The 25317-nt window shown below is 49.0% G+C and overlaps 3 protein-coding genes across 5 annotated transcripts; 2 read left to right on the forward strand and 1 right to left on the reverse strand.

Moving 5' to 3' along the window:
- Window positions 1-116: 116 nt before the first annotated feature.
- Window positions 117-6491, forward strand: si:dkey-16l2.16 (ras-related protein Rab-35). The gene is made up of 7 exons (XM_030377669.1): window positions 117-369; window positions 1251-2064; window positions 2463-2513; window positions 2749-2872; window positions 4038-4162; window positions 4979-5103; window positions 5500-6491. The coding sequence occupies exons 2-7, from the start codon at window positions 2010-2012 to the stop codon at window positions 5647-5649; spliced, it is 630 nt and encodes a 209-aa protein (XP_030233529.1). The 5' UTR covers window positions 117-369; window positions 1251-2009; the 3' UTR covers window positions 5650-6491.
- A 328-nt stretch (window positions 6492-6819) lies between these two features.
- On the reverse strand, window positions 6820-19539 carry anapc2 (anaphase promoting complex subunit 2). Its single transcript, XM_030377613.1, has 14 exons — window positions 19201-19539; window positions 18814-19063; window positions 18058-18388; window positions 17070-17202; window positions 16286-16520; window positions 15404-15523; window positions 15042-15159; window positions 13457-13635; window positions 12862-13003; window positions 12186-12261; window positions 11217-11444; window positions 10316-10448; window positions 8527-8768; window positions 6820-7600 (listed from the first exon to the last, which is right to left on the reverse strand). Exons 1-14 carry the CDS (start codon window positions 19300-19302, stop codon window positions 7391-7393), a joined length of 2499 nt encoding a protein of 832 aa, XP_030233473.1. The 5' UTR covers window positions 19303-19539; the 3' UTR covers window positions 6820-7390.
- A 506-nt stretch (window positions 19540-20045) lies between these two features.
- On the forward strand, window positions 20046-25290 carry rnf25 (ring finger protein 25). Of its 3 annotated transcripts, none has more exons than XM_030377641.1 (10): window positions 20046-20155; window positions 20430-20501; window positions 21156-21252; window positions 21751-21818; window positions 22108-22177; window positions 22402-22473; window positions 22647-22793; window positions 23225-23314; window positions 23553-23690; window positions 24086-25290. In XM_030377641.1, exons 1-10 carry the CDS (start codon window positions 20139-20141, stop codon window positions 24794-24796), a joined length of 1482 nt encoding a protein of 493 aa, XP_030233501.1. In that variant the 5' UTR covers window positions 20046-20138; the 3' UTR covers window positions 24797-25290. The 3 variants fall into 3 exon arrangements, with proteins under 3 accessions (XP_030233501.1, XP_030233518.1, XP_030233509.1); XM_030377658.1 differs by having other exon boundaries at window positions 23556-23690; XM_030377649.1 differs by having other exon boundaries at window positions 21159-21252.
- The last annotated feature ends 27 nt before the right edge of the window (window positions 25291-25317 follow it).

A 25317-nucleotide genomic window follows, 5' to 3' on the forward strand; every position in this document is an offset into this window, starting at 1 on the left:
AGGGAAACGGAGGGCGTGGTCTTGAGCACGTGACCTGGACGTGGGCGAGGAGACGTGAGTCCAGTGTTGCCAGATTGGTGCCAGATTTCCCGCCCTATCTGGCAACAATGGATGCAACTCGCTGAAGCCAGTGTTGCCAGATTGGGCGGGAAATCTGGCACAATCTGGCAACACTGCGTGAGTCACAGCGCGGCTCCGTCAGGTGTGGTCACACACACACACACACACGCACACAAGCCGACTGGAGAGGAGGTCACGCCTTCGGACTTTCCCGGAACAGCATGACCGACCACCGGGTAGGGAAGCAACCGCTGTGATGATTGACCTCACCCGCCGGACCCACGGTTGATCGAGTCTCCAGCCCCCCGGGTGAGTGAACTCTGCGCCCCGCTGCCTGAGCTCCGGAGGACGGAGAGCGGGGACGCCGCCGCCAGGCCGTGGTCAGAGCTAGTTAGCCGATACCACGACGGTATCTCCATCGGGAGGCTACGAGCCTCCTCCTCAGCCCAGTGGACCCCGATGAGCTAACTAGGCTAACAACCCCGAACTTTTGACCACACGGATTGACAACTTATCAACTATCAACTTATCAACTATCCCCAAGGCGAACTAACACCGTTTGAGTTCGGTACAGGTGTTGGGAAGATCACTAAGAATTCGTTTTTAATCGGGGTAAATCGGTTGAACGTGTCGTATTGAAGTAAAAACGAAGTGTGAATTGTTTTGACCCAAACCACCGATCATGTAAAGGTTCATCAGACTTAAGTCTATTCATTAGAGACTTAAGTCTGTTGAATAACTTGAGTAGTGCAGGCTGGTGCTTCCTGTTTCAGTTTTCCCTGCAGCGGTGGCTGGCAGCCGTCACTCCCGTTCAGTATGCAGGAGCCGCTTGACTAACTTGGTTCTTTTGGTGTTATTTTTGATTAACTTATTTAATTCCACTGTGTCACTGTAAACCATGAAAGTATTGACACAAGTAGGTTCGTTGGTGAGATACATTGAACAAGTCTGTGCCTTGCCCCACCTGTCCTGTATGCTGAGAGTGACTGGGCAGAAATGTCGGGTGGTGCGGCTCCACTGAGCCGGAGTGGAAGAGCCGGAGGATAACTTTTGTTTGGGAACGTGGCTCTAGTACGTGGGGGTCAGGGAACAACTGCGTTAAAAAAACATTGCATCATTATGTAGTCACCTCTTGCATCAGTTGAAGATCGATATCTAACATGCATACATGTCTCTCAATTGTGTTCTAGGAAACCTGGACTGAACCAGAAAGAAGTAAGGACCTAACCTTGGAAGAGATTGTCCTTGTTCACCGAGGAGAGGGGGTCAAAGTGGAAACTGTCATAAAACCTGAGAGTGGTTTTCTCTTTTGGACTTTTCGACTGGGGCCGGGAATATAAATCCGATAAGGGGCCTCTGTTTACCCACAGAGGTCACCGACAAAATACTACACCGCTGTCATCAGTAGCACGAGCTAGCCTCTGCTGCATGCCATGCCTCTTTTGACGTGCCCATCAAGAAGACCCACTGCCCTCAAGAAACCTCCATCTCAACGAAGGGAGACCCAGCTGTGAACGCACTCAGGGATATTACCGCTGGCTGAAACGTGGTGGAAGTGAGGCTGGGAAGGAGACGTATGAACCCCACCCCCCTCCCAGGGTAAATCATCTTCAGCCACCTGCCTACAGGAATTACCCACAATGCTTCTGGCCTGTTCCTTTACCACACTGTGAAAGCAAAACTAGTGTGAAACGGTGAACTAACCAGGCTGGTTTGGACATAGTTGTGGTGGGTGTGAGGAAGATAATTACAATACTGAAGGGGAAATTGTCCATGGTTTTCTGTTGGGGAAAATATCAGCTTTGTGGATGAAGACATCTGGTGCTGTTCTGAACTGGACGTGTTGAACAGTGAAGAGCGAGGGAAAAAGAATCACGGTCATTTTGGCGTATGGGCCATCTGAGACCGCCTTCTGAGTGAACTGTGAAGCTTTCCAGGCCCCGGACAAAATGGCGGGAAAGGACTACAATCATCTGTTCAAACTGCTCATCATCGGAGACTCCAGTGGGTCCACTCTCTCTCTTTCTCCACCCTTGATAGAAAGAATAGAAATGTTCAAAAAGCACATGACCTCCTAAGGAGATTAAATGTTTTCCTCTTGCTCAGCAAACGTTGAATAGTTGCTTTCCATGCATTTCCGGTTGACACCAAGAAGATATCTATGTTAAAATGATATGCAATTTCAGCCATGTCCCTTTTCAGACCGTCAAGTGTTCAGTTCTGTGCTTGAAATTGGTAGTTTTATAGGTCAAACACATGTTTTGTCTAATCATTGTTATACCAGGATTTGATCTTGCATACATAAATACAGGTTACATTATATTACAACAGTCTGAAACCTTTGTTTAACTAATTAAATGCTAAACCCTGAATGTTTATCTTGTCTCCCTCGCTCTCCTCAGATGTAGGTAAAAGCAGCCTTTTGCTCCGGTTCGCAGACAACTCCTTCTCTGGTAAGTACCACGTGGTCCTTTCAAGATTAACCACCGCTGAATAGTCCAACTGGCCAAACAATGGAGCTGTGACAGAAAGTAGTCGAGTTGCAGCAGTGTAAATGTGAATAGGTTCGATATGTTGGATATTCAAGTCGAGGTATATTAAAGCCAGCCTGGTTTAACTACGAGCCTTTGTGGGCCATTGTAACGTTTCACTTCCTTGTTTGCTAACCATGCCCCGATGGTTCTGCAGGAAGCTACATAACCACTATCGGGGTGGACTTCAAGATCCGCACGGTGGACATCGACGGGGAGCGTGTGAAACTCCAAATCTGGGACACGGCAGGCCAGGAACGATTCCGCACCATCACGTCAACGTAAGGCGGCATCCTGTACAGTAGTCTGAGGAGTATCACCTCAACGTAGGGCTGCATCCTGTACAGTAGTCTGAGGAGTATCACCTCAACGTAGGGCTGCATCCTGTACAGTAGTCTGAGGAGTATCACCTCAACGTAGGGCTGCATCCTGTACAGTAGTCTGAGGAGTATCACCTCAACGTAGGGCTGCATCCTGTACAGTAGTCTGAGGAGTATCACCTCAACGTAGGGCTGCATCCTGTACAGTAGTTTGAGGAGTATCACCTCAACGTAGGGCTACATCCTGTCGTTTGAGGAGCATCCCCTCAACTTAACGCTACATCCTGTACAGTAGTTTGAGGAGCATCACCTCAACATAGGGCTACATCCTGTAGTTTGAGGAGCATCCCCTCAACTTAACGCTACATCCTGTACAGTAGTTTGAGGAGTATCACCTCAACGTAGGGCTACATCCTGTCGTTTGAGGAGCATCACCTCAACTTAACGCTACATCCTGTACAGTAGTCTGAGGAGTATCACCTCAACGTAGGGCTGCATCCTGTACAGTAGTCTGAGGAGTATCACCTCAACGTAGGGCTGCATCCTGTACAGTAGTCTGAGGAGTATCACCTCAACGTAGGGCTGCATCCTGTACAGTAGTCTGAGGAGTATCACCTCAACGTAGGGCTGCATCCTGTACAGTAGTCTGAGGAGTATCACCTCAACGTAGGGCTACATCCTGTCGTTTGAGGAGCATCCCTTCAACTTAACGCTACATCCTGTACGGTAGTTTGAGGAGTATCACCTCAACGTAGGGCTACATCCTGTACAGTAGCTTGGACAGCCATTGATCTACACAAATACATTGGATCACAAACATACCAAAAATGCCTAATTAATGAAAATGGTATTATTACAGAAAGCACTAATACCTTTTCATTAATCAGGCATTTTTTTCACTGTGTATAAAAATGAGGCTTAAAAAAACATAACACAATAATTAACACGTTTGGCATCTGCTGATTCCAAATTGTAATCTTTTTATTTGATCTCAAAGGTGTGTGTGTGTGGGTGTGCGCGCGTCCTTGTATTTGTTCCTGGACGTCTTGACACAGTAAACCCCCTCTGGCTGTTTGCTCAAGCCGTTCCCCGGCCCGCGGTTCTGACGATCTCCCCTTGTGAACAGCTACTACAGAAACACCCACGGGGTCATCATCGTGTACGACGTCACCAACCCCGAGTCCTTCGTCAACGTCAAGCGGTGGCTCAACGAGATCACGCAGAACTGTGACAACGTCTCCAAGATCCTGGGCAAGTCTTTCATTACTATCCATCTACAGATGGGATCTATCGAGGAGAGTATTTTTGTACAGAAGAAGATTAGGGCCACAGACAAACAGCGCTAGAGAGGACGTGTCTCAATTAATAAAACATCATCTCCTATCTTACTTGTAAGCTAGACTAAATACCTAAATACAGTTGATCAATCTATCAAGGAACCTATTATGTTGACACTTGGCGGCTCTTGCATCGGCTGCCGTAGAAGAATGACCTCATTTGGAAAGTACCTTGAACCTGACTCATGCGTGAACTGGAGTCAAATGGTGACTAGTGAGTCCACTGTTTCAGATGGAATTCAAACACTGTGATAAAAAAAAAAAGGTGTTTTGACATAAGGACATAGGAGTTTGCCCCTTTTAAAATCTAAATTGGAGATTTATTTCAGTATTAGTGATAAAATGGCACAGATTACTATGTTTAAGATCATATCATTTAGGTTAAATGGCTCTTTAATGCCAGGGCCAATGTTGATCGTGGGTTTCACCAGGGCCACTTTACTGGAGGCTTTACAGTGGCTCTTCCTACATGGTCTGAATGGCAGCGGTATGGATGGGGGGGGGGGGGGGGGGGGGGGGGGGGGTGGGGGGTATTCAGTTGGTTGCAATCTGCAACTCCACCTCTAGATGCCACAAAGTCCGACACCCTTGAAACAAAACAGACACGGTCATTGCGGATGACATCACCGTGCTGGACCTGGCAACGCGATCCCTACAAAACCTGGCACTGGGAACCAGAGACGTGCCGAGGTAGTAAGGAGTAACGTTTTGTCTGTTGTCGTCTCCTCAGTGGGAAACAAGAACGACGACCCCGACCGGAAGCAAGTGGACACCGTGGACGCCATGCAGTTTGGGGAGTCGGTGGGGGTCCCGGTGTTTGAGACCAGCGCCAAGGAGAACATGAACGTGGAGGAGGTAGTCGCAGAGCCGTGTCTCATAGCCATCTCGTTCTGCTTCACTCGTCTCCAAGGGGAACGAGGGCAGCGTAGCAAGCGGCCATAAAATAACTCGGATTGTCGTAATAAAGTGACGATACAGAATTATAAAACCGGTAACGCCAAATGTCAACTTAGTTAAAAGTGAACTGATTTAGGGAACTTGTATCTAAATGTGCATTTTGTATTTACGGTACATAATTTTAATGATTTTTTTAAGTTCATTGTATTTAAGTTAAGTTGATTTAAGTAAGTTAATTTAAGTTTAAGCCAAGTTAATTTAAGTTAAGTTAATTTAAGTTTAAGCTATTTGATTTTTAAGTGTTAATGTGTGTTGTGTGCGTCCACTCCCCCCCCCCCCCCCCCCCCCCTCCAGATGTTCATGGCCTTCACCCACATGGTGCTGCGAGCCAAGAAGCAGAGCCAGAACCGGGCTGAGAGGGAGAGGGAGCGCGAGAGGGACCGCGTGGACATCAGCGCCCACCGCGACCGCGACCGCAAGAGGAGGGGCAAGAAGTGCTGCTGAGGCCCCAGACCCCACCTCCACCTCCTCCTCCACCTCCACCTCCCTGTCCCTGCCCACCTGTGACCAACACGCTCGCACTCGCATGGAGAGAGAGAGAGATAGAGGATTGGTTGTGCCTTAACGCGAGTCCGTCTAAAGAGTGGATAAACATTGCCGTCAAGCCTCTGGTGAAACGTCAGCTCCTCACAGTAGCTTTTTCTGATTGGCTCACGAGGCCAGGCCCAATGTAACGGTCGGTACGGACACTCGTCTGGGAAACGGTGACTGCGATGAGCTGTCCTGTGATCGGTGTGATTCCCGTAGCTAAGTCTGTTTCTGGGGGATTTGACGGAGGATGGACTACAGTGATACAGGGTCAGTTTGCCAAAGCAACACGGAACACTATTGGATGAGTGACGGACAGTACAGACTCAAAAGGCCAGAGAGGGAACGGTTATTGTTTCACCGCTGATCGCCTGGGAAACCCAGTGGTGGAAGAGCCAGCGTGTCAACTTTGCACTGAGAGGAATCGCAGATGAAACGATTGAAAAACCACTGCTATGTGCCAACTTTTGTTTTTAATAATCGTATTCTAACAGTATGTGTTTGCTTGTTTTATCTTCGGAAGGGAACTAGTGTGCTTGTTTCTCGTGACCAGAGCGCTTACCTAAACGAGACGCACTCAAATGGGCATAGTCTTTTTTTAGCATCTTATAAGCCTTAATTCTTTGTAAAACGTGGTCAGTGATGCAGAGTTAGTCTTAACGGTTGACGCAAAATGTGATTAGAGTTGTCATCTAATGATTTTTTTTATGAAAATGCCTAGCAAATAACCAATTAAAGCAATAAAGTAAATAAGTCAGTTTTGTCCCAATATTTTAAGGAGAACTTTATGGATTTCCTTTAATGGATGGAGTTGGGATATCATTCTTACTTGAGAGGGTGAATAAAATGTATTCAATGCCTAAAGGTAAAACATTCAAAAAGTGAAGTAGTTCATTTGCGCTTCACTCAATAGTTGATGGCTAATTAATGCTGGGCATTTTTAGTATGGCAGAGGAGTTAATCATGAATATTCTTGAAAGGCGCCTCTAAATTAAATGTATTATTATCATTCATGTGGTTGCCTGGTAACCAGCATGGTCATTACAACACCACCTTACCGGACATAACATTCAAAGTAATCAGAAAATAGCTGTTTAAAATCCAAGTACTTTAATGAAACAAAGTTCACTAATTGATACAGACTCACAATTAACAATCTAACTTGCATGGCGGATTGCAACCAAATGTAAACGTGACTGCAATATGTCCGGAATACAATTATTGAGTGATGTTTCGCATTACATTGAGCCGATGGGTTGCCAATATCGCAGGCAGGTAGTTTCCATCGTGCTAAACAGGTGTGACGGCCGACCGCTTCAGCCACCGCGTCAACAATGAAAGCAGCAGGGCAGAACTTCTTTTAATGAGGAACCATACAGACCAGACTCGTGCTTGTGAAACCGTCAGTAGGACTAAACCTGGTATGGCGAGCAGCTTGTGGTCGTGTCTCTCTTGGTATTTTTGGCATCCAAAACTCCCAGTGGTCGGGTGTGGTGTCCATCACACTAGTAGGTGTCCCACGCGACCCAGAGAGATCGAGCGGCCAAATGTTGAATGAATCTTGACCGGGTGGGGGGGGGGTGTTCCACTTCAACCGCCTGTAGCACCCGGTCCGAGGCGCCTTGCCGTGTAGAGTTTGTACCCAGGCCCCCCCCCTTCAGTTGGCCTTGGGCAGCCGGTACACCCCCGCCGACACCATGAGCTGGTGCTCCCGCACCTTCCTCTGCAGGAAGGCCTCCAGCTCGTTGACGTCCATCTCCGTGACGACGGGCCCCGTGGCCACGAACATCCGCAGCATGGAGTGGATGCGGTCCAGGGTCATGCTCTCCAGGTTGGTCAGCATGGCCTGGATGTAGGCCCAGAACAGCTGCAGCGCGGCGAGGGGGAGGGGGGAGGTACATGTTAAAGAGAAACCAAAGACTAGAAATAACAACTACACACAACGTTGTATACACACGGACGCTCTACGATAACTCAAACAAACACGGACTTCGTGTCACACACTGTGACGCCCTGCCCACACACACACACACACACGCGTGCTCTAGCGATAACTCACACACATAAGACTTCAGAGTCACACACACAAAACACACGCTCTTATCGCTAACTCAAACACAGATTTCGGTATCACACGAACACAGACAAACACACACACACACACACACACACACACACACAGGCTCTATCGCTAACACACACAGATTTTGTAGTCACACACACACCCCATATCTGATGAAAGCTAAATTGCGTGTTTGCATAGGTGTATGTGCGCGCTCGTGCGTGTACCTGCAGCTTCTCCTCGCGCTGCTCCAGCTGGGTGGAGACGTGTGCGCGACTGTGTGTGTGTGTGTGTGTACCTTCTCCTCGCGCTGCTCCAGCTCTGTGTGTGTGTGTGTGTGTGTGTGTGTGTGTGTGTGTGTGTGTGTGTGTGTGTGTGTGTGTGTGTGTGTTGTACCTGCAGCTTCTCCTCGCGCTGCTCCAGCTGTGTGTGTGTGTGTGTGTGTGTGTGTGTGTGTCTGTGTACCTGCAGCTTCTCCTCGCGCTGCTCCAGCTGTGTGTGTGTGTGTGTGTGTGTGTGTGTGTGTGTGTGTGTGTGTGTGTGTGTGTGTGTGTGTGTGTGTGTGTGTGTGTGTGTGTGTGTGTGTGTGCGCGCACGCGCGTGTGTACCTGCAGCTTCTCCTCGCGCTGCTCCAGCTGTGTGTGTGTGTGTGTGTGTGTGTGTGTGGTGTGTGTGTGCCTGCAGCTTCTCCTCGCGCTGCTCCAGCTGTGTGTGTGTGTGTGTGTGTGTACCTGCAGCTTCTCCTCGCGCTGCTCCAGCTGCGTGGTGGTGTTGGAGTCCCCCTCCTCGTCGCTGTCCATCAGCAGCACGCTGCGCTCCAGCCGCTCGCGGGACGAGCCCGTCTCCAGCACCGAGTACTGGCCCCCCGCCTCCTCGCGCAGGACCCCCTGCTGCTGCCACAGCGCCAGCTTCCTGTGCACCGTCTCCTTGGACACGCCCAGCTTGGCACTCAGCTCCTCCAGGCTCCACGAGCCTAACGGGGGGGGGGGAGGAGGAGGAGGAGGAGGAGGGCCGGGAGGAAGGTCAGTGGGGGAGACACATACGCAAGTCTACTGTGTGATATAGGTTCTATAGTCTTTTCTATAGTGTGTGTGTATGTGTGTCTGTGCGACTGTGTGTGTGTGTGTCTGCCCGCCTGTGACTGTGTGTGTCTGTGTGTGTGTGTCTGCACGCCTGTGACTGTGTGTGTGTGTGCGTCTGCGCGCCTGTGACTGTGTGTGTATATATAATAATTATCCCGCTTATTATATGGCTACTTATCAAAAAAAAAAAAAAATTGTTACCAGCATTCGTAGTGTTGATCAGCAGAGAAATAGTCTGCCAAAGATGTTGACGTATTTTTGTGCGGACTGTGTGTGTGTGTGTGTGTGTGTGTGTGTGTGTGTGTGTGCGTGCGTGCGTGCGTGTGTGTGTGTGTGTGTCTTTAGTAGGGATGGGCAACGATCGTTGAATAGTCAGAGTCACGTAGAGATCAAATTATGAATTTGAGAATTCACTGTTGCCAAGCATATAATGACTGCTGTCAAGAAAAGTGGATATTTGGCCGTCTGTCGTAACACTCCGCAAGAAGTCGCTAGGGTCCTCGCTGGGGTTGATACCACCCCATGCACATCCCTAGTCTTTAGGTGGTGGGCATGTTCACCGGGGCTTAGGCGGTAATAGTACTGGTTCCGTGTGATTGAATTCACCTTTTAGCTTTTTGGCATAGAGAGAGAGAGAGTGAAAGAGAGTTTAGGAGTGAATACTCTTAGTTGACCGCATTTATGCACGCCAATATAAGACTCGGTCACTGGGGCCAGTTTTGTTGAAGTGAAACTGAATTATTTTAACTATGGGCGTCAGTGTCTGCCACGTTCAGTCCCTCACGACTACTTTGGACTGCCTAGCTGCTACAGGCAGGATTTTATAGTTGATGTGATTGAATATTGGTCGGCCTTTTTGGTCGTTTCATGATACCAGAAGCGTCTTGAGGTTCTGTGTGCTGTGAGATTAAACCAGAGGACTCTTCAGGTACAATGCTGGTTTCAAACCATCCCCGTCTGCTTCTCTGTGACTGTCCACATGGACAACATGCGAACACTGACAGCCTTTGTGTCTTGGAAGGGTGATCTCAGAACATGTGAGTGACAGAAGAAGAATGGTCATCCTTTCTTGTGAGGATAGCTGGGACTGTATGTCCTTCATCAACTGGAGTCTAAAAATATCTGACATGTGCGAGATGCACATGATGGTAAGATGGTGATGGGCTGATTTGACACATTCAGTTCAGTTTAACACCATGACAGGGATTTCGAGTGTGTGTCTGTGTCTCTGTGACTGTGTGTGTGTGTTTGTGACTGTGTTTGTGTGTTTGTTTCCGTGTGTGTGTCTCTGTGTAACTGTATGTGTGTTTGTGTCCGTGTGTGCGTCTCTGTGTGTGTCTCTTTGTGACTGTGGGTGACGATGTGTCTCTGTGTGTCTGGGGGTGCGTGAGTGTGTGTCTCTTTGCGTGCGTGCGTGCGTGCGTGTGTGTGTACTGACTCTTGTCCTGGAAGTGCAGGATAATGGCGGCGTGGATGGGCGACACGGTGAGGTCGGTAAGCACCCGGTCTTCCAGCTCCACGTCCATGGTGACCGAGCCCAGGTGGGGCTTCCAGCTCAGCGTCCTCATGGCCTTGGGGCGAGACGCACGGACCAGACAGGTTGGTGGTAGGGACCACGGTCAATATGCAGACACAGAAACACACATATCTCATTAGGGGTCTGAAGGAAATGGGTGCTTTGGTCTGGGGGTTCATCTCTCTATGTTTATATTTGAATGTTTGCTTTGTTAAACAGGACTTTCTAGAGTTTATAAGTTCTAGACTCTAGAAATTAGTATGAACACTCTATATTCTTAACTGGCAAAACCTGACAACAATGTGATTGAAAAGTAGAGATGAATAGAAAAACTGACACCCTGACCCTGGCAGAGTTAAGACCTTGCTCTCCTAGTCAGTCCCTCCAGACAAATGCAGCATTTTTTTGTGATTGTTGCGGCCAAAAAACCCTTGATTATGCGGCACGTCATCTTAAAAAATGCGATGAAGTAAGTATGCGTCATATTTATGCAATTTTATGCAATGAAATTGCAGGAACTTGCGAGAAAGATGCGGGAACTTGCGAAAAACGCAGCTTTTCGATGACGTTCACGTTGTGTAATTACGTCACTTCATAACGTTCCCATGGCAAAAGGGGGAAATGGCTGCTTTATGTGAAGTAAACGCAACCTTTTTCAACTTTCTGCTAAGATATATGACTTTTTTGCAACGAAAATGCAGGGATTACGAAATCATGCAAGCCCCGCATATTTTGCGCGGAAATCTGCAATTTATGCGGCATATTTGAAAAAAATGCGGCCCCTAGTGGACAGATCCGGAACATGCTCTGGCTTCCATCGCACCTTGAGCTTCTCGTAGCGGTGCGTGTAGGCCTCCATGGCCTGGGAGACGGCGGGGGGCAGCTCCAGCTTCTCCTCCTTCAGCTGGGGCCAGAACTCAGAGGAGAAGATCATGGCGGAGAGGGCCAGAGGCGTGGGCGGGGGTGTCGGAGGCTCCTCCCCCGGCCCCGCCCCCGCCTTCGACTCCTCCTCCCGGATGTTGGCGTTGATCCTGCGGGAGTCGGCCACATCCTGTGGGAGGAGAGGGGAGAGGGGGAGCGGGGAGGAGAGGGAAGAGAAGGAGGAGAGGGAAGAGGAGAGAGGAGAGAGAGAGAGGACAGAGAGGAGAGAGAGGAGAAGGAGAGAGAGAGAGGAGAGGGAGAGGAGAGAGGAGAGAGAGGAGAGAGGAGAGAGAGGAGAGGGAAGAGAGGAGAGGGAGGAGAGGGGAGAGAGAGGAGAGAGGAGAGGGAAGAGAGGAGAAGGAGAGGGAGGAGAGGGGAGAGAGAGGAGAGAGAGGAGAGGGAGAGAGAGAGGAGAGGGGAGAGAGAGGAGAGAGAGGAGAAGGAGAGAGAGAGAGGAGAGGGGAGAGAGAGGAGAGAGAGGAGAAGGAGAGAGAGAGGAGAGGGAGGAGAAGGAGAAAGAGAGGAGAGGGAGGAGAAGGAGAGAGAGAGGAGAAGGAGAGGGAGGAGAGGGGAGGGGAGAGGGAGGAGAGAGAGGAGAGGGAGGAGAGAGGATAGGGAAGAGAGCGAGGAGAGGGGGGGAGCGAGGAGAGGGGGGAGTAAGGAATGAGTATCAGATCGTCTAGTGATTTGGCTGTTTGACTCCCAACCAAAACAGGTTCCGGGTTCGATTCCCAACGTCCACAGCTTAATAACTGAAGAGCATCCTTGAGCACAGTTCCCTGGCACCATGTGACACTATAATAGGCACTGTAGCACACCACAGTACAGCTTACACAACACGACGTTATAACCCCCACAAGGAACTGCTTACCTTCAGCATCACCTCGCAGTAATGCATGTGTGACTCCCCGAACCGCAGCTTCAGAAGCTCCACGTTACGGATCTCCCTTCAGGGTTACAGGAAGCACACGGGACAGTTAGAAACCCACTCCAAGTTAGACCACGAGCACCAGAGAAGGGACCGCCAACTACATACGTGGTGGTGGGGGCCGAGATGTGAGTGGTGTCTTTGGTGGTTGTGTGGGTGCAGGTGGTGGTGGTGCTGTGTTACCGGGCGGTGTTGTCGTTGAGCTGGTGCAGCAGGCCGTGGTGTTAGTGTTAGCGGTGTGCGTGGTGGTGGTGGTGGTGTTTTGTTACCGGGCGGTGTTGTAGTTGAGCTGGTGCAGCAGGCCGTGGTGTTAGTGTTAGCGGTGTGCGTGGTGGTGGTGTAGGTGCTGTGTTACCGGGCGGTGTTGTCGTTGAGCTGGTGCAGCAGGCGGTGGTGTTAGTGTTAGCGGTGTGCGTGGTGGTGGTGGTGGTGCTGTGTTACCGGGCGGTGTTGTCGTTGAGCTGGTGCAGCAGGCGGTGGTGTTAGTGTTAGCGGTGTGCGTGGTGGTGGTGGTGGTGGTGGTGGTGTTGTGTTACCGGGCGGTGTTGTAGTTGAGCTGGTGCAGCAGGCCGTGGTGTTAGTGTTAGCGGTGTGCGTGGTGGTGGCGGTGTTGTGTTACCGGGCGGTGTTGTAGTTGAGCTGGTGTAGCAGCCGGTGGGCCAGCACGGTGCGGTACTCGTCGATGAAGATCTCCTTGCTGCCGTAGATGCTGACCAGCAGGCTGATGATGTCAGAGGAGCGCCGCTTGGAGCCCGTCTTGTCTGACCCGGAGGGATGGCAAAAGTCACCATCATCATCATCATCATCATCATCATCGTCGCCGTCGTCGTCCTCAACATCATCGTTATTTATTTGCACACTGAACATTATTTACCGTGTTTAACGGGACATGTCAAGTGTGAAATGTTAAGGATAGTGTTAGGAGATTATCTTCTTAATATTTTTTTATATGGTTACACCTCCAACTTCTGGCGGGGTATGGGTTCATCTTAGGTCTTCATGTTATTTATATTTTGGCACTTGTCTTCTGTGATTTGCGGTAAGACCAAAATGTCCGTCCCAAATTCACAGTTATCCTACGTACGTATCATCAATTAACCGCGGAACTATTCGTCACGCATCGTTCGTCACGCATTGTCCGAGGGGATGCTGGTTTGAATCCCCCAGGGACGGATGCATGGCGGAAGTACCCGGGGGGAGGGCGCCCTACTGACCCTTGACGGCGTCGGTGGGGTCCGGCAGCCAGTCCTCGAGGGCCCCGCCCTCGTCCTCGCTGTCCTGCATCTCCAGGGTGACGGGGTCGGCCCGGGACAGCTCGTTGGCCAGGTCGATGCAGCCATCCGTGTCCCCCGTCAGCCCCGCCACGATCTGCCGCACCGTGTCCTCCCGTGTCCTGGAGGGGGGGGGGGGGGGGGGGGAAAGAGCCAGTCATTTCTTTCTGCCGCCGATACGTTTTTGCGTGAGCCAATCAACAAGCTGGTTTGAACTAGGCCCGTTGATCACGCCTCTTGTGCTGAAGAAAACGACGGCAGCCTCCCCAGGGCCATACCAACGTGCAATCTACGATGGAGCTTGGTCTGGTAATAGCCAGGCTAGTGATTTGGTTGATTGACTCCCAACCAAAGAGGTTCTGGGTTCTATTCCCAGGGATCGATTCCCAACGTCTGCAGCCTAATAACCATCCTTGAGCACAATGCCCAGGCCCCATGTGCCCCGACACTTGAATGGGCGAACACAGTACAACGTACACAACACGATGGTATAACTAGACTAGATTAGATTGACTTTATTGTCATTGCACAGTAACAGGTTACAATGCAACGAAATGAAGGTGGGTCTAACCAGAGTTCAAACATAAGTTTGAGCAACATGTATAAATATATTTACAGTTTAATATCTGTGCAGCAAAAGTTAATCAGAACAGTTATACAGTAAAGTGCAGGTAGTTCAAGATTGTGATCCGTTTTATGGTGGCGACGTCGTTTATGTTATCCTTGATATGATCCAAAACAGAGGAGGTGTAGGAGTCGATGTCTGCGTGTGGGTCTACTGTGTCTGTGACAGACAGAAAGTCAGTCCAGTTGGTGCGATGAAGCCGGTGTTGACCACCATAACAAGCTACTGGGGAAAGGGGGGGAGAGGGTAGAGGAGGGCCCCTGGTTGGAGGGAGGCTTGAGGCATCGCGTGGTGGTTCACATGGGCAGCATCCCAAATGGACGCACAGTGTAAGACATATATGACCGATAAAAAGACGAAAGACTAATTCGAATTATTGCCGTCATACCAACGGTAGATCGTCGCTTATCTTCCAGATTGTGTACAAAACAAAAAACAAAAAATATTTATCTATAAGTACTTATAAATAAGTACTTCGTTGTGTAGCATATTATCCTAGCTAGCTTTGTTGTTTTCGGGGAATGGGTTTAACTAGAGATTGTAAGTGCTTGGCAATTTCTTCTATGAACACCCTTACTGTAGCGATATATTGTACTTCTTCTGACAAATGTACTTATTGTAAGTCACTTTAGATAAAAGTGCCTTCTAAATGCCCTAAATGTAAATTCAAATGTACTTAAAATATCGTCTGGGGCTGTGAGGTTACATTGGAAAGTGTATTGGCTTACATTTCTATGACAACATGAATAGATTCAATAGAAACTCTGGTGATGATTTGATTTCCCATTCATCGGTCCCTTTACAAACACTTTGAGATGGAGAGACAGGTTTGAGTTCGAGAATCAGTGTATTCATTCACTAGGTTAAAGATGGAGGGGGAACCGGGCAACGTGAAGCACTGACCGGAGGTATTTGCGGATGGGCTGACAGGCCACCTGCAGTATCACCATGGACGGGTCCAGGTCCCTCAAGGCCTTGATGGCCGAGATGTACACCGTGAGGATGTCCGACGTGTGGACCCCTGAGGTCGGGGGGGACAGGACCACACAGAAATATAAATACTTTTCAGAAATCGCCATGTATAGTACATTGATCCATGACTACTATCAGATGCAAAGCAGACAATATGTCTATGTGTCAACATGACATTGATCCATGAAAATCTTTTAGATGCAAAACAGTCAATATGTTTATTCTATTAATATTTCAATGATTTGATGTTGTCAACGGGTCTGTCCATCATGGATGTTTATTCAGTAAATCACCTGGGTGCAGGAGGCGGCTCTCAAACGCAGACTTCAGCGAGGTGAGCAGCTGCTGCTTCTGATTGGTTCGTTCCAGACAGAACTTCAGATCTTCTATGGCGGGTTTGGACTCCGGGAAATCTGCGGGTGGATGGTGATGAGAGAATGAAGCCACGACAGCAATCACTTTGGACAGCCATTGAAAGAAAGTCACCCCAAGCTCCACAAACACAAACAAAAAAAATGCAATCATAATGTAGCGTTGTGCTCAATGAAAGCAGTCCTAATTACTAAGGCTGTCAGTTAAACGCGTTATTAACGGCGTTAATGCAAACCAATTTTAACGGCGTTAAATTATTTTATCGCGCGATTAACGCAAATTCATATTTAAAAAAAATACACTATAGCACTATAGGCTTTTTTTGTATCTTCCTATTTTGATCAGTACATGCCAATGTTGTTATCAATACAAAAACATTTGCACAAGGCAAGCCGATGCAATTCTCCATGTTGATAAGAGCATTAAAATGAGAACAATTAAGAAATCAAGGGATATTTAGCATAGAAAAATGAATCGCGAGTTAACCATGACATTAATGCGATTAATCGCGATTAAATATTTTAATCGCTTGACAGCCCTACTAACTACACACAGCCACATAGAGAGGTATCCTTCAGTCCTTCATCCCATCGCAAATAAAGTCACCATCACCAAACCGGTCACCATTTTAAATCGTTGTTTTCTTATCAGAGTGTTCCCCGGTGGTCCAGGGCAGAGCACAGAGCCCACCACGGTGTAAACAACACGTGGGTTCTAATCAGTGTGTCTTTCCTCTCCATGGACCCCCCCTGTGTGGACCCCCCCTGTGTGGACCCCCCCCTTCTGTGCCCCCCCCCCCTCACCTCGGATGATGCTGAAGAGCTCCTCTATGCGCATGTTGACGTACACCCGGCAGAAGAACTGGTGCATGTGGCGCCGCCACTGCTCCAGCATGCTGCCGGAGCCCCGGACGGCCGCGCCGGGCCCCAAGGTGGGGGTCCACCCCTGGGGGGTCCACCCCTGGGGGCTCCCGGCGGCCCCCTCCTCCTCTGTGCTGGCGAACACCCGGTCTAGCCAGCCGAAGACCAGCTCCAGCCACTGAGGGGTGGAGGAGGGGAGCACAAACACACACACACACACATGAGCGCACACACACACACACACACACACACACACACACACACACACACACACACACACACACACACACACACACACACACACACACACACACACACACACACACACAGCATTGCTTTGACACTAGGTTATAAATAGAAAGTTTCCCTTATCTCCCCCGATCACAAATATGATACCGAAAGCCATGGAATGGAATAACACACAGGTTTAGACTGAAACCCGAGGGATGCAGATAGAGGATCAAAGAAAAGTTATTTTTGTTCTACTCATGACATAAGACCGAAAACAAATGTGTCCTGAAAACTAGTGTGTGTGTGTGTGTGTGTGTGTGTGTGTGTGTGTGTGTGTGTGTGTGTGTGTGTGTGTGTGTGTGTGTGTAAAACTTCTATTTCACAATCAGACAGAAGAAAGCATTTCCGGCCCTCGACAGGGGGCCGGAAATGGCCCCCTGTCGTAAGGGTGGGGGCGTAAGGGTGTGGGGGGGGGGGGGGGGTTCAGGGACGGTACCTCGTCGAAGTCCACCAGGAAGGAGCGCTCGTACTCGCCCCTGCAGTGCTGCTCCATGCGCTGCTCCAGCAGCTTGTGCATGATGGAGGTCACTGCCTCGCTGCTCACCTGCTCCAGCAGCTGCAGACGACGCCTGCAGCCGTCACGACACCTCTCATCAGCGCGACATCCAGACAATAGTGTGGCGGTCTGTTCCGGAACCCTCGGGACGCCGCCCCTCCGAGTTTTTACGTCATTTCCCGTCTCGTCTTTGTGATCGTGTCGTGAAATTGGCTAGTCGTTGTTTATTGTTAGCTACATTCGCCAACACCGCTTTACATTGTATTGCACGCGCAGCAAGACCACGCATTTTATAAATTGGTGACCGGAATAAAGTAGCAATGTAATCAACTGTGTAAGAGCATTTCAAATCGACATTAAAATGACCTACGTGGTACAAATACAAAGAAAATAATTCTCTTCACGGGCGCAGCCATTTCGTTGAGAGCGTCATCACTGCTCTCGGTTTACTCTCAGAATTCCGAAAGATGCCTTCGAGAAACGCCGCAAGAAAGCTGGGAGACCGTCGACTTTCGACGCGGAAGTCTGGCGTCCGAGGATTGAGGAACACACAATTACAGCGCTTGGTTCAATACTCAACTCTCATTGGTCAATGTCAGAGTTCAGCGGACTGATTATAATCAACTAAATTGTATCTATACATTTAATATATAATTGGTATATTTCTTCTATCCTACATCGCCTTCTTAAGTAAGTAGCTGTGTAATCAGTGTATCATTATTGTGGAATAATGATTATCTCACAGTAGTACACACACACACACACACACACACACACACACACACACACACACACACACACACACACACACACACACACACACACACACACACACACACACACACACACACACACAGGGAACCGTCCAACATGGAGCTATAGACCCATAACTAACTATCCCTCTAAAGCCCCCCCCCCGTCGACTCACAGTATGTCGCTGAGCTCCTGCAGCTGCAACAGGGCCTCCTGGCACCAGCAGTGCCCCGCGGGGCCAACGCAGCCGGGGCAGGCTCCGCCCCCGTCCTCGGGCCCCCCGTCCTCCGCGGACCCCCCCTCCCGTCCCCGGCCCTCTCGGCTCATGTGCACCGAGAAGGTGCGGCTGTAGAACTCCAGCACGCGGCGCCGCAGGGCGGCCGGCGGCGAGAAGAGGAGCCGCGCCCTGATGATGGTGAAGGCCCGGTCGCGGAGGGCCTCGGCCCCGGGGCCCGACAGCCCTCCACGGCCCTCCTCCTGCCAGCGCCCCAGCGTCTCCAGGCCCCCTGCAGGAGGACAGAGAGGAGGAACGCTGTGTTCAACTGCTCACTTTTCCCCCCTAATTTAAATTGAATTTAAAGTTTTGTGAATTTAAACGTTTTTTTTTCGAATTTAATTCGAAAAAAAACGTTTTTTCACCTTCACAAATCTTTTCATGAACTATTAGGTTACATGTCGTACTTGCATCGGACGCAACCATCCACTATTGTGCTGTGACTTCATCGTTGTAGATGGTGACTAAGGTGTTTGTAGTTGTTAGTTTGGTTACTAGACTATAACCATGTCATCTGAATAAAGGTCAGTACTATAATTCCAATTACTATACTGGAAGGAAGTTAGTAGCCTCAAAGAGCCCTTCGTTAGTGAACCTATTGGGAGAGAACATGTCATGTGTACAGTACTAGCGACAGTGGAGTTGAACAACACTTGCCTATGAAAGGCTCCAGCTTCTCCAACAGGGTGTGAAAGGCATCCAGAAGGACCCGGGCTCTGTCCCTCTCCTCCAGTTCATTCTCCGGCTGTTCGAGTCCAGCCAAAAACTCGGGGGCCACCGCTGTCGCCAGGCTTGTCTGCAGCCTATTCAGTAGCCAGGATTCTAGATGCCTGCCCAGTCCACTCGTACACAACACGGCGAGCTCCTCGGACACACACTGCTCCGACGCAGAAGACCCTGGGTCCAACTTAGCACGGACGGAAGGGGGAGGTAAGTGAATGAATCCATCCCCGATAGGATGGGAATTGCATTGTTCTTATGATCATGTTGCATGCAGGACAGAGATGACACGTCAATAATGATAGCTGGACCAGGCCTACTCACCAAAGCTGCAGACACAGTGGCCCAGGCTTCAGGACTCCCCCCTAGGAAGGGTCCTGGGCTGGACGTTTCGACAGAGTCGGACTCCATCAGTTCTTCCTCCATTTGGGCTTTCTTTACCTTATTGTGCTAATGCTAGGGGAAAGCATTTGCACTAGAGTGGGACGTCCCGTAAGCTCACAAACCTCTTGTCTAAGCGTGGTGTTTTTCAAGAGGAGACCCAAGGGAACAGTAGACATGTGTAGGATTATTCTCCTAAGAGGTAGGCGCCATGGTTTTAAACTCCAGTCTTCTTACAGTAATCGCGCTTTCGCTGTTTCTTCTTCACTGAAGGGGTTCAGTCGCAGGTTTCTGCGATATTGAAATATCGCCATCTACTGTTTAAGGGAGGGGGAATTTGTGTTTCTGAGAAACTGTTTAATTTATTAAAAAATCAAAGCAAAAATCCAAACATCGGAGGAATATTTTTAATAATTGTAATATGTAGAATGATCTCCAAATCCTGCAAAGCCTATTGACCAATATAACGTTAGATGTCAATGGTTATCATGACTATTATCACTCAATTCCACCTTGTAATAGCTTAATAATTAAGAGTACGGCTATAAAACATTGAAGTCCATTTCATTTATGTATGAATAATTTTACTTAAAAATTGTTTTTAATTTTACTTATTTATTTAGATAATAATTTAATGAATCTATTTTGAATCTATATATATTTACATTTATTTATTTATTTAGATAATAAATCAATTCCGCCACATCAAATAAACGAGCTATAACAACACGCAGAATACTCTTTTCTGTGGGGAACTTTAGGATGCACTCACACTATGGGACCTTTACTTTGAAAAGACCCGGACCGGAAGCCCTCGGAGGTCCACTGTGGAAACAGAATAAACAGTGACTACTAGTGGCTCGTGTCGGTCCGGAAACATAATGGCTGCAGAGTACGAGTGAGTTTGTTGACAGCCTGTCAGAATCGGTTTCTTCAACACAAACATTACATTTTGTTGTAACATGTCATACATTGTGTTTTGAACAGGTCGTGCAGCCATGTGACACTAACTGTGTTGGTATTCTTTTCAAGTGAACGGCTCTGGCAGGAGCACGTTTGTCTGGGCTAACGAGAACAGCTAAACAGTTAGCCACGTTACGTCATTACCTTCAATAAATGCTAACCACATCAGAATGCACTAAATCGCCTTTCCCCTGTGTGCCCGTGTACAGTGTGCAGTCTGAGATCGAGGTGCTCCAGTCCATCTACCTGGACGAGTTACAGGTCACCAGTACTAATGATGGGTGAGTCTCCCATGTTGTTTTTGCCACTTCGTGTTCCATGAACAATTGTCTCTGACATGCAGGGTTAAGGTGTGTATGTTAGGAACGTAAAACGTATAACATCAACCCCAGAGATTCTGTTTCAAGAAGCTGGATTTCCAGATCCGGATATGATGAGTCAGAATTCGGTTTCAGATACCCAGTTTAGATTCATTATCTGTTACCATGGCGACTCATGCTGTGAGCCTCACGTGGACCAAACCTCTGGTTCATAGCAGGTTACACTGGTCACATAGCAGGATACGCCTGCTGAATTTCCTGATATTTAGGGTTTGTTAGAATGTATTTTTTTTAGGTTCAACCTATTCAGGAAGGGAGGACTGAAATCTGCTGCCCTGAAAGTCGCTCAAAGGCTTGCTTGAGTTGCTATGCTTACGTGTGTGTGTGTGTGTGTGTGTGTGTGTGTGTGTGTGTGTGTGTGTGTGTGTGTGTGTGTGTGTGTGTGTGTGTGTGTGTGTGTGTGTGTGTCTACTTTAAACTTTGGGGTCAATGGAGTATGTATGTTTTGACAATATTTCTTTTCACATCTGTTCATATACTATATACCGTAATTGTAGGTTTAAGTTCTCTATATGTAAACGTAAACCTGTTGTTCTTATCTCCCATGCTCCAAAGCAGCCAGGAGGTGAGCCTGGTCCTCTACCCCTCCACAGCCGAGGACTCTGTCTCCCAGTTTGTCCGCCTCACTCTGAAACTGACTCTCGACCAGCAGGTAAGCAGTCATAGCTATAATATGGTTCGCCTTCTTTATCCCGTACATTTGAAACAATCGCACTTAATACTCTGCGCTTACTACTACTGGATTTCAACGTGGCTCTCTACTGCCTCAGATCATAAATGGACTAGATCTGAGGCAAACTATACAAGTAGTGTCCTTATGCTGGTTTCTGTTGCTGGTTTTCCCGAATGTCAAATTTGCTGTTACGTGCCAGATCAAAGAGCCTGTTATTGAGCATTGCATCAAGTTATGAGAAGTCAATTTACGAATTTAGTTTGCCAACATTTATAAATGTCATTTATAGTAGTTTCTTTGCAGAAATATCAATAAATAGCCTTTTGAAAATGTATGAATTAAGATGATCTAGTTCTAGCAGATAGTATGGCCTTTCTACGTCCGTTACAGTTTACATATCTCTGTGGATATAATTTGTCACGCAATGGCAGCCTAGGTCACGATAGCATTTCTACTTTCTCTCCATCTTTCCAACAGTACCCCTCGTCCCCGCCCTCCATCTCTATCCATAACCCTCGGGGACTCTCTGACGACATGCTCAGCAGGTATTCATACACTCTACCGGCCACTTGTTCTTCAATCAGCTCAGGAGGCTGGTTTGGTCAGATCCTCCACCGCCAATCTTATTCCTGTGAAAACTGTATTTTCCAACATCATTGAATGTTAAAGAGTGGGCATCATGTGCCAATTAATGTTAATGTTTTCAAATTGCAGCGTGTGTTTTGACCTTTTTGAGTTAAATGATGTTCAATGAAGTCTGCTTGTTTTACACTGCTTTGCCCTCTTCGTGACTCTGTCTTTCTTATTCCCGTTGTGAATCTGTGTCTTCCCCAGTGTCCTCAGTTGCCTCCAAGCTGAAGCAGAGTCCTGTTTGGGGTCCCCGGTGTTGTATCAGCTCATAGAGGTCGGTTGGGCCTTCAATAGTTTATTTCTTGTTTCTTTGTTTTGGATCTGGGGAACATTTTAAAATGCCATTGCCAATATTCATATTTCGCTGAGGCGAATTAGTTTTGTGATGCAGTTGTGGTTTGGCCATTATATAACTTATTTTTAACCTATATATTTTAAATACACATTGAGCTAAAATAAGTATATCTTTCTGCCCCCCCTTGTATCATTCTCCTGTAGAAAGCGAAAGAGATTCTGACTGAAAGCAATATTCCTCATGGGAACTGTGTCATCTGCCTGTATGGCTTCAAGGTATGTAGTCTGTCTTGTTTGAAATTGGCTAAATAAAGCCTTATTATACTGTGTGTGTGTGTGTGTGTGTGTGTCAGATGTGTACGTCGGTCAGTGTGTGCGTCTGACAGAGAGCCCCAGTGCCTGACCCCCCCCCCCCCCCCCCCCCCCACTCTCCTTGTGAATGCACTCAGGAGAGCGAGGCGTTCACCAAGACCAGCTGCTACCACTACTTCCACTCCCACTGCCTGGGCCGCTACGTCACCCACTCGGAGGAGGAGGTCCGCCAGCGGCAGAAGGAGCAGGAGCAGGACAAGACGCAGCATCGAGCGGAACGACAGGTGGGTCCCGGGTCCCCACCTGACCGAGCAGATAGTACATGATAGGGCTGGGCGAATAATCGAATTTTGATTGCGATTTCGATTTTAGGGTCAAACGATCACAAAATTAACGTGATCAAGTATTTCTTTTATTTTTTTTAAAATGTTTTATATAAAAAGGGCAGAACAGCTGGATACATATCAATATATTATTTTAGATTGTAATATTTTCTTTTTGCCCATTATGTGTATTTCTTTAAGGCCAAATTTCATTTATAGGGAAAGAGATATGCTGAATAAAAGCAACATCAAACTAAAAAAAAATCGTTTGAATAATTGTTCAACATTGACCAAAATTATCGTGACTATGATTTTTCCCGTAATCGAGCAGCCCTAGTGCACGATGTCGCCCAGGGGGCTTTCATTAACGGCCGCTTCCTTTCTGCCGGCAGGGGCTGATGGTCGTCTGCCCTGTGTGCAGAGAGCCCTTGACGTACGACGCTGGCCAGCTGCTGTCCTCGCCTGCACCCCTCTTTCCCCAGGTACACCCAGGGCTTTGATTGAAAGATGTACAGTGCTACTTATAATACAAATGCTTTATTCAGCTTGGGAGGAAATATTAGGTCTGCGCTATGGACACGTGTTGAATAATTTTTTTGTGGAATAAAATTTGACCTAATGTAAATATAAACTGGTTAACAAATTGAGTACAGTTAGAATAGGGCACTCTAATCAGTAACCTACACTAAGTGTATTCTAACTTGGTGTTCTACATCCAAGCAGGAGGGAGCCGCGATGGGGACGGACTTCGTCCAGAAGTGGCGTGAGCTGCAGGAGCTTCTGGAGAGGCAGAGGGCCAAGGGAGGCATCATCGACCCCGACGTGGAGTCCAACCGGTTCCTCATCCACATCAACGAGGTGAGTGCTACTCGCCACCAACGAGGGGATGCACGGAATGAGTGTCGAGGCAGAGGAGGTTGCCTTCCATTTCTGATCTGTACGTTGTGTACATTAACGGGGCTTACATTAATAGTGGTGGAGCGTGACCATTAAGGCTTAGTCCATACAGTAGAGACCCCGGTTAGATTCTTACCTCTTTCTGCATCTCCTCCCCTCTCTCTCCCCCATAACTTCCTGTCTATCTCACTGTATCTTCTGTAGCTGTACTTTATGAATAAAAAAATGTAAAGAAAAGTGTACATTAATGTTTTTATATCCAGTGGTCGGGACGTGCATTAAAGGCATGGTTCCGGATCCCCGTCTTTGCGCTTCATGCCGTGGAGTAAACACGTGGTCAATTGTAAATTCCGCAGGTGCCTTCTGAAGGGGTAAACGGTGACCAGGATGCAGTCATCCCTCCGGACTTCGCCGCCGCCGTACCCGCCGAGGATGTCCGTATCCCGGGTGACCAGGCGCGCGGGGCCCCGTGGCCCTGCAGAGGGGGACCGGGTCATCGGCGCCACGGGCCGTTCAGGGGGCCCCGGAGAGGAGGCCGGGGAAGGCCTCACCCCCCCCCCGGGAGACCCTCGCCCCCGACCGAAGGCCTCGACAAGCTCCATCTCCCCTCCGACGGCGGCGCCCACCCCCTCCCCTCTGCCCAGGGGCCACTCCGACCCAGGCCCCGTGGCCCGCCGAAGGGGGCCGACGCGGAGCCGGCTCCCGCAAAGACCGACAAGGAAGACCCAGCCGACCGCGAGCACCGAGAGCCTCCGGACTCCGCCGACAAACCGCCGCTGAGGCAGCCGACCCCGGGGGACCCGGACCCCCCAGCGGCCGACGGAGAGCCGGACGGCGGCCCGGACAAACGGGGACGGAGGAGGGGCCACCGGCCGGGCCAATGGCACGAGAGGCCCGAGAGGCACGCCAGGGGAACGAACCAATGGGACCCGCAGGGGGGGTGGCATCCTCGCTGGGAGGGGCGGGGCTCCGGGTGCAGGGGGGGAGGGCCCCGCCGGGGCCCCAGTAGAGGCTCCTCCCACCAGAAGGTGCAGGAGAGAGACGCTGGGTGGGAGGAGGTGCTATGACGAAGGGCCACGGGAGGGCCAGAGATAAACCGTGTGTGCGCCTCCATGCTCCCCTCATGTAGAACAAAGCCCTGCGCCAGAACTGCCCTTCGTTGTCGTGACATCCTGTCTCCCTCTGCACTGCTTCTGTACGCCGCTGTGGTACGCACACTCATGCACACTTGTATAGATTGCAGATGGTCGTTGGTGTCTTTTGTGCGACTACGTGACTCAAAACAACCAGTGACTGAAATAAACGTTGTTGGGAGATAACAAGCTGTATTTGTAAAATGTGTGTGTGTGTGTGTGTGTGTGTGTGTGTGTGTGTGTGTGTGTGTCACATCTCAAAGGCATTTGCAAATTTGTCACTGCTTTTATTTTAGGTTTCTATTTCACGACGGGTCAGAATAGCCAACTAGATCGATCATCACGCCCTAGTGTCGAAAATATTTTGCATAAATAATGAGTTGCTTAATCTCACAAATGTGACTTCATAAAATAATAGAAATGCTGGAGCTAAGGTCTGGGCTGTGGTAATTGTT

The sequence above is a fragment of the Gadus morhua genome, chromosome 2 (genome assembly GCF_902167405.1).
Source record: "Gadus morhua chromosome 2, gadMor3.0, whole genome shotgun sequence".
Taxonomy (NCBI): domain Eukaryota; kingdom Metazoa; phylum Chordata; class Actinopteri; order Gadiformes; family Gadidae; genus Gadus; species Gadus morhua.

What these genes read in the sequence shown, in the direction of transcription:
- si:dkey-16l2.16 (XM_030377669.1), top strand. Translation starts at nt 2,010, where the DNA reads ATGGCGGGAAAGGACTACAATCATCTGTTCAAACTGCTCATCATCGGA. An exon ending in TTCCGCACCATCACGTCAAC is followed by an intron (nt 2,873 to 4,037) that starts GTAAGGCGGCAT and finishes CCTTGTGAACAG; the next exon opens with CTACTACAGAAACACCCACG. An exon ending in AGAACATGAACGTGGAGGAG is followed by an intron (nt 5,104 to 5,499) that starts GTAGTCGCAGAG and finishes CCCCCCCTCCAG; the next exon opens with ATGTTCATGGCCTTCACCCA.
- anapc2 (XM_030377613.1), bottom strand. Translation starts at nt 19,302, where the DNA reads ATGGAGGAAGAACTGATGGAGTCCGACTCTGTCGAAACGTCCAGCCCA. An exon ending in GAAGCTGGAGCCTTTCATAG is followed by an intron (nt 18,389 to 18,813) that starts GCAAGTGTTGTT and finishes GTCCTCCTGCAG; the next exon opens with GGGGCCTGGAGACGCTGGGG. An exon ending in CCCATCCGCAAATACCTCCG is followed by an intron (nt 13,636 to 15,041) that starts GTCAGTGCTTCA and finishes CCCCCCCTCCAG; the next exon opens with GACACGGGAGGACACGGTGC.
- rnf25 (XM_030377641.1), top strand. An exon ending in AACTGACTCTCGACCAGCAG is followed by an intron (nt 21,253 to 21,750) that starts GTAAGCAGTCAT and finishes TCTTTCCAACAG; the next exon opens with TACCCCTCGTCCCCGCCCTC. An exon ending in TCTGACGACATGCTCAGCAG is followed by an intron (nt 21,819 to 22,107) that starts GTATTCATACAC and finishes TGTCTTCCCCAG; the next exon opens with TGTCCTCAGTTGCCTCCAAG.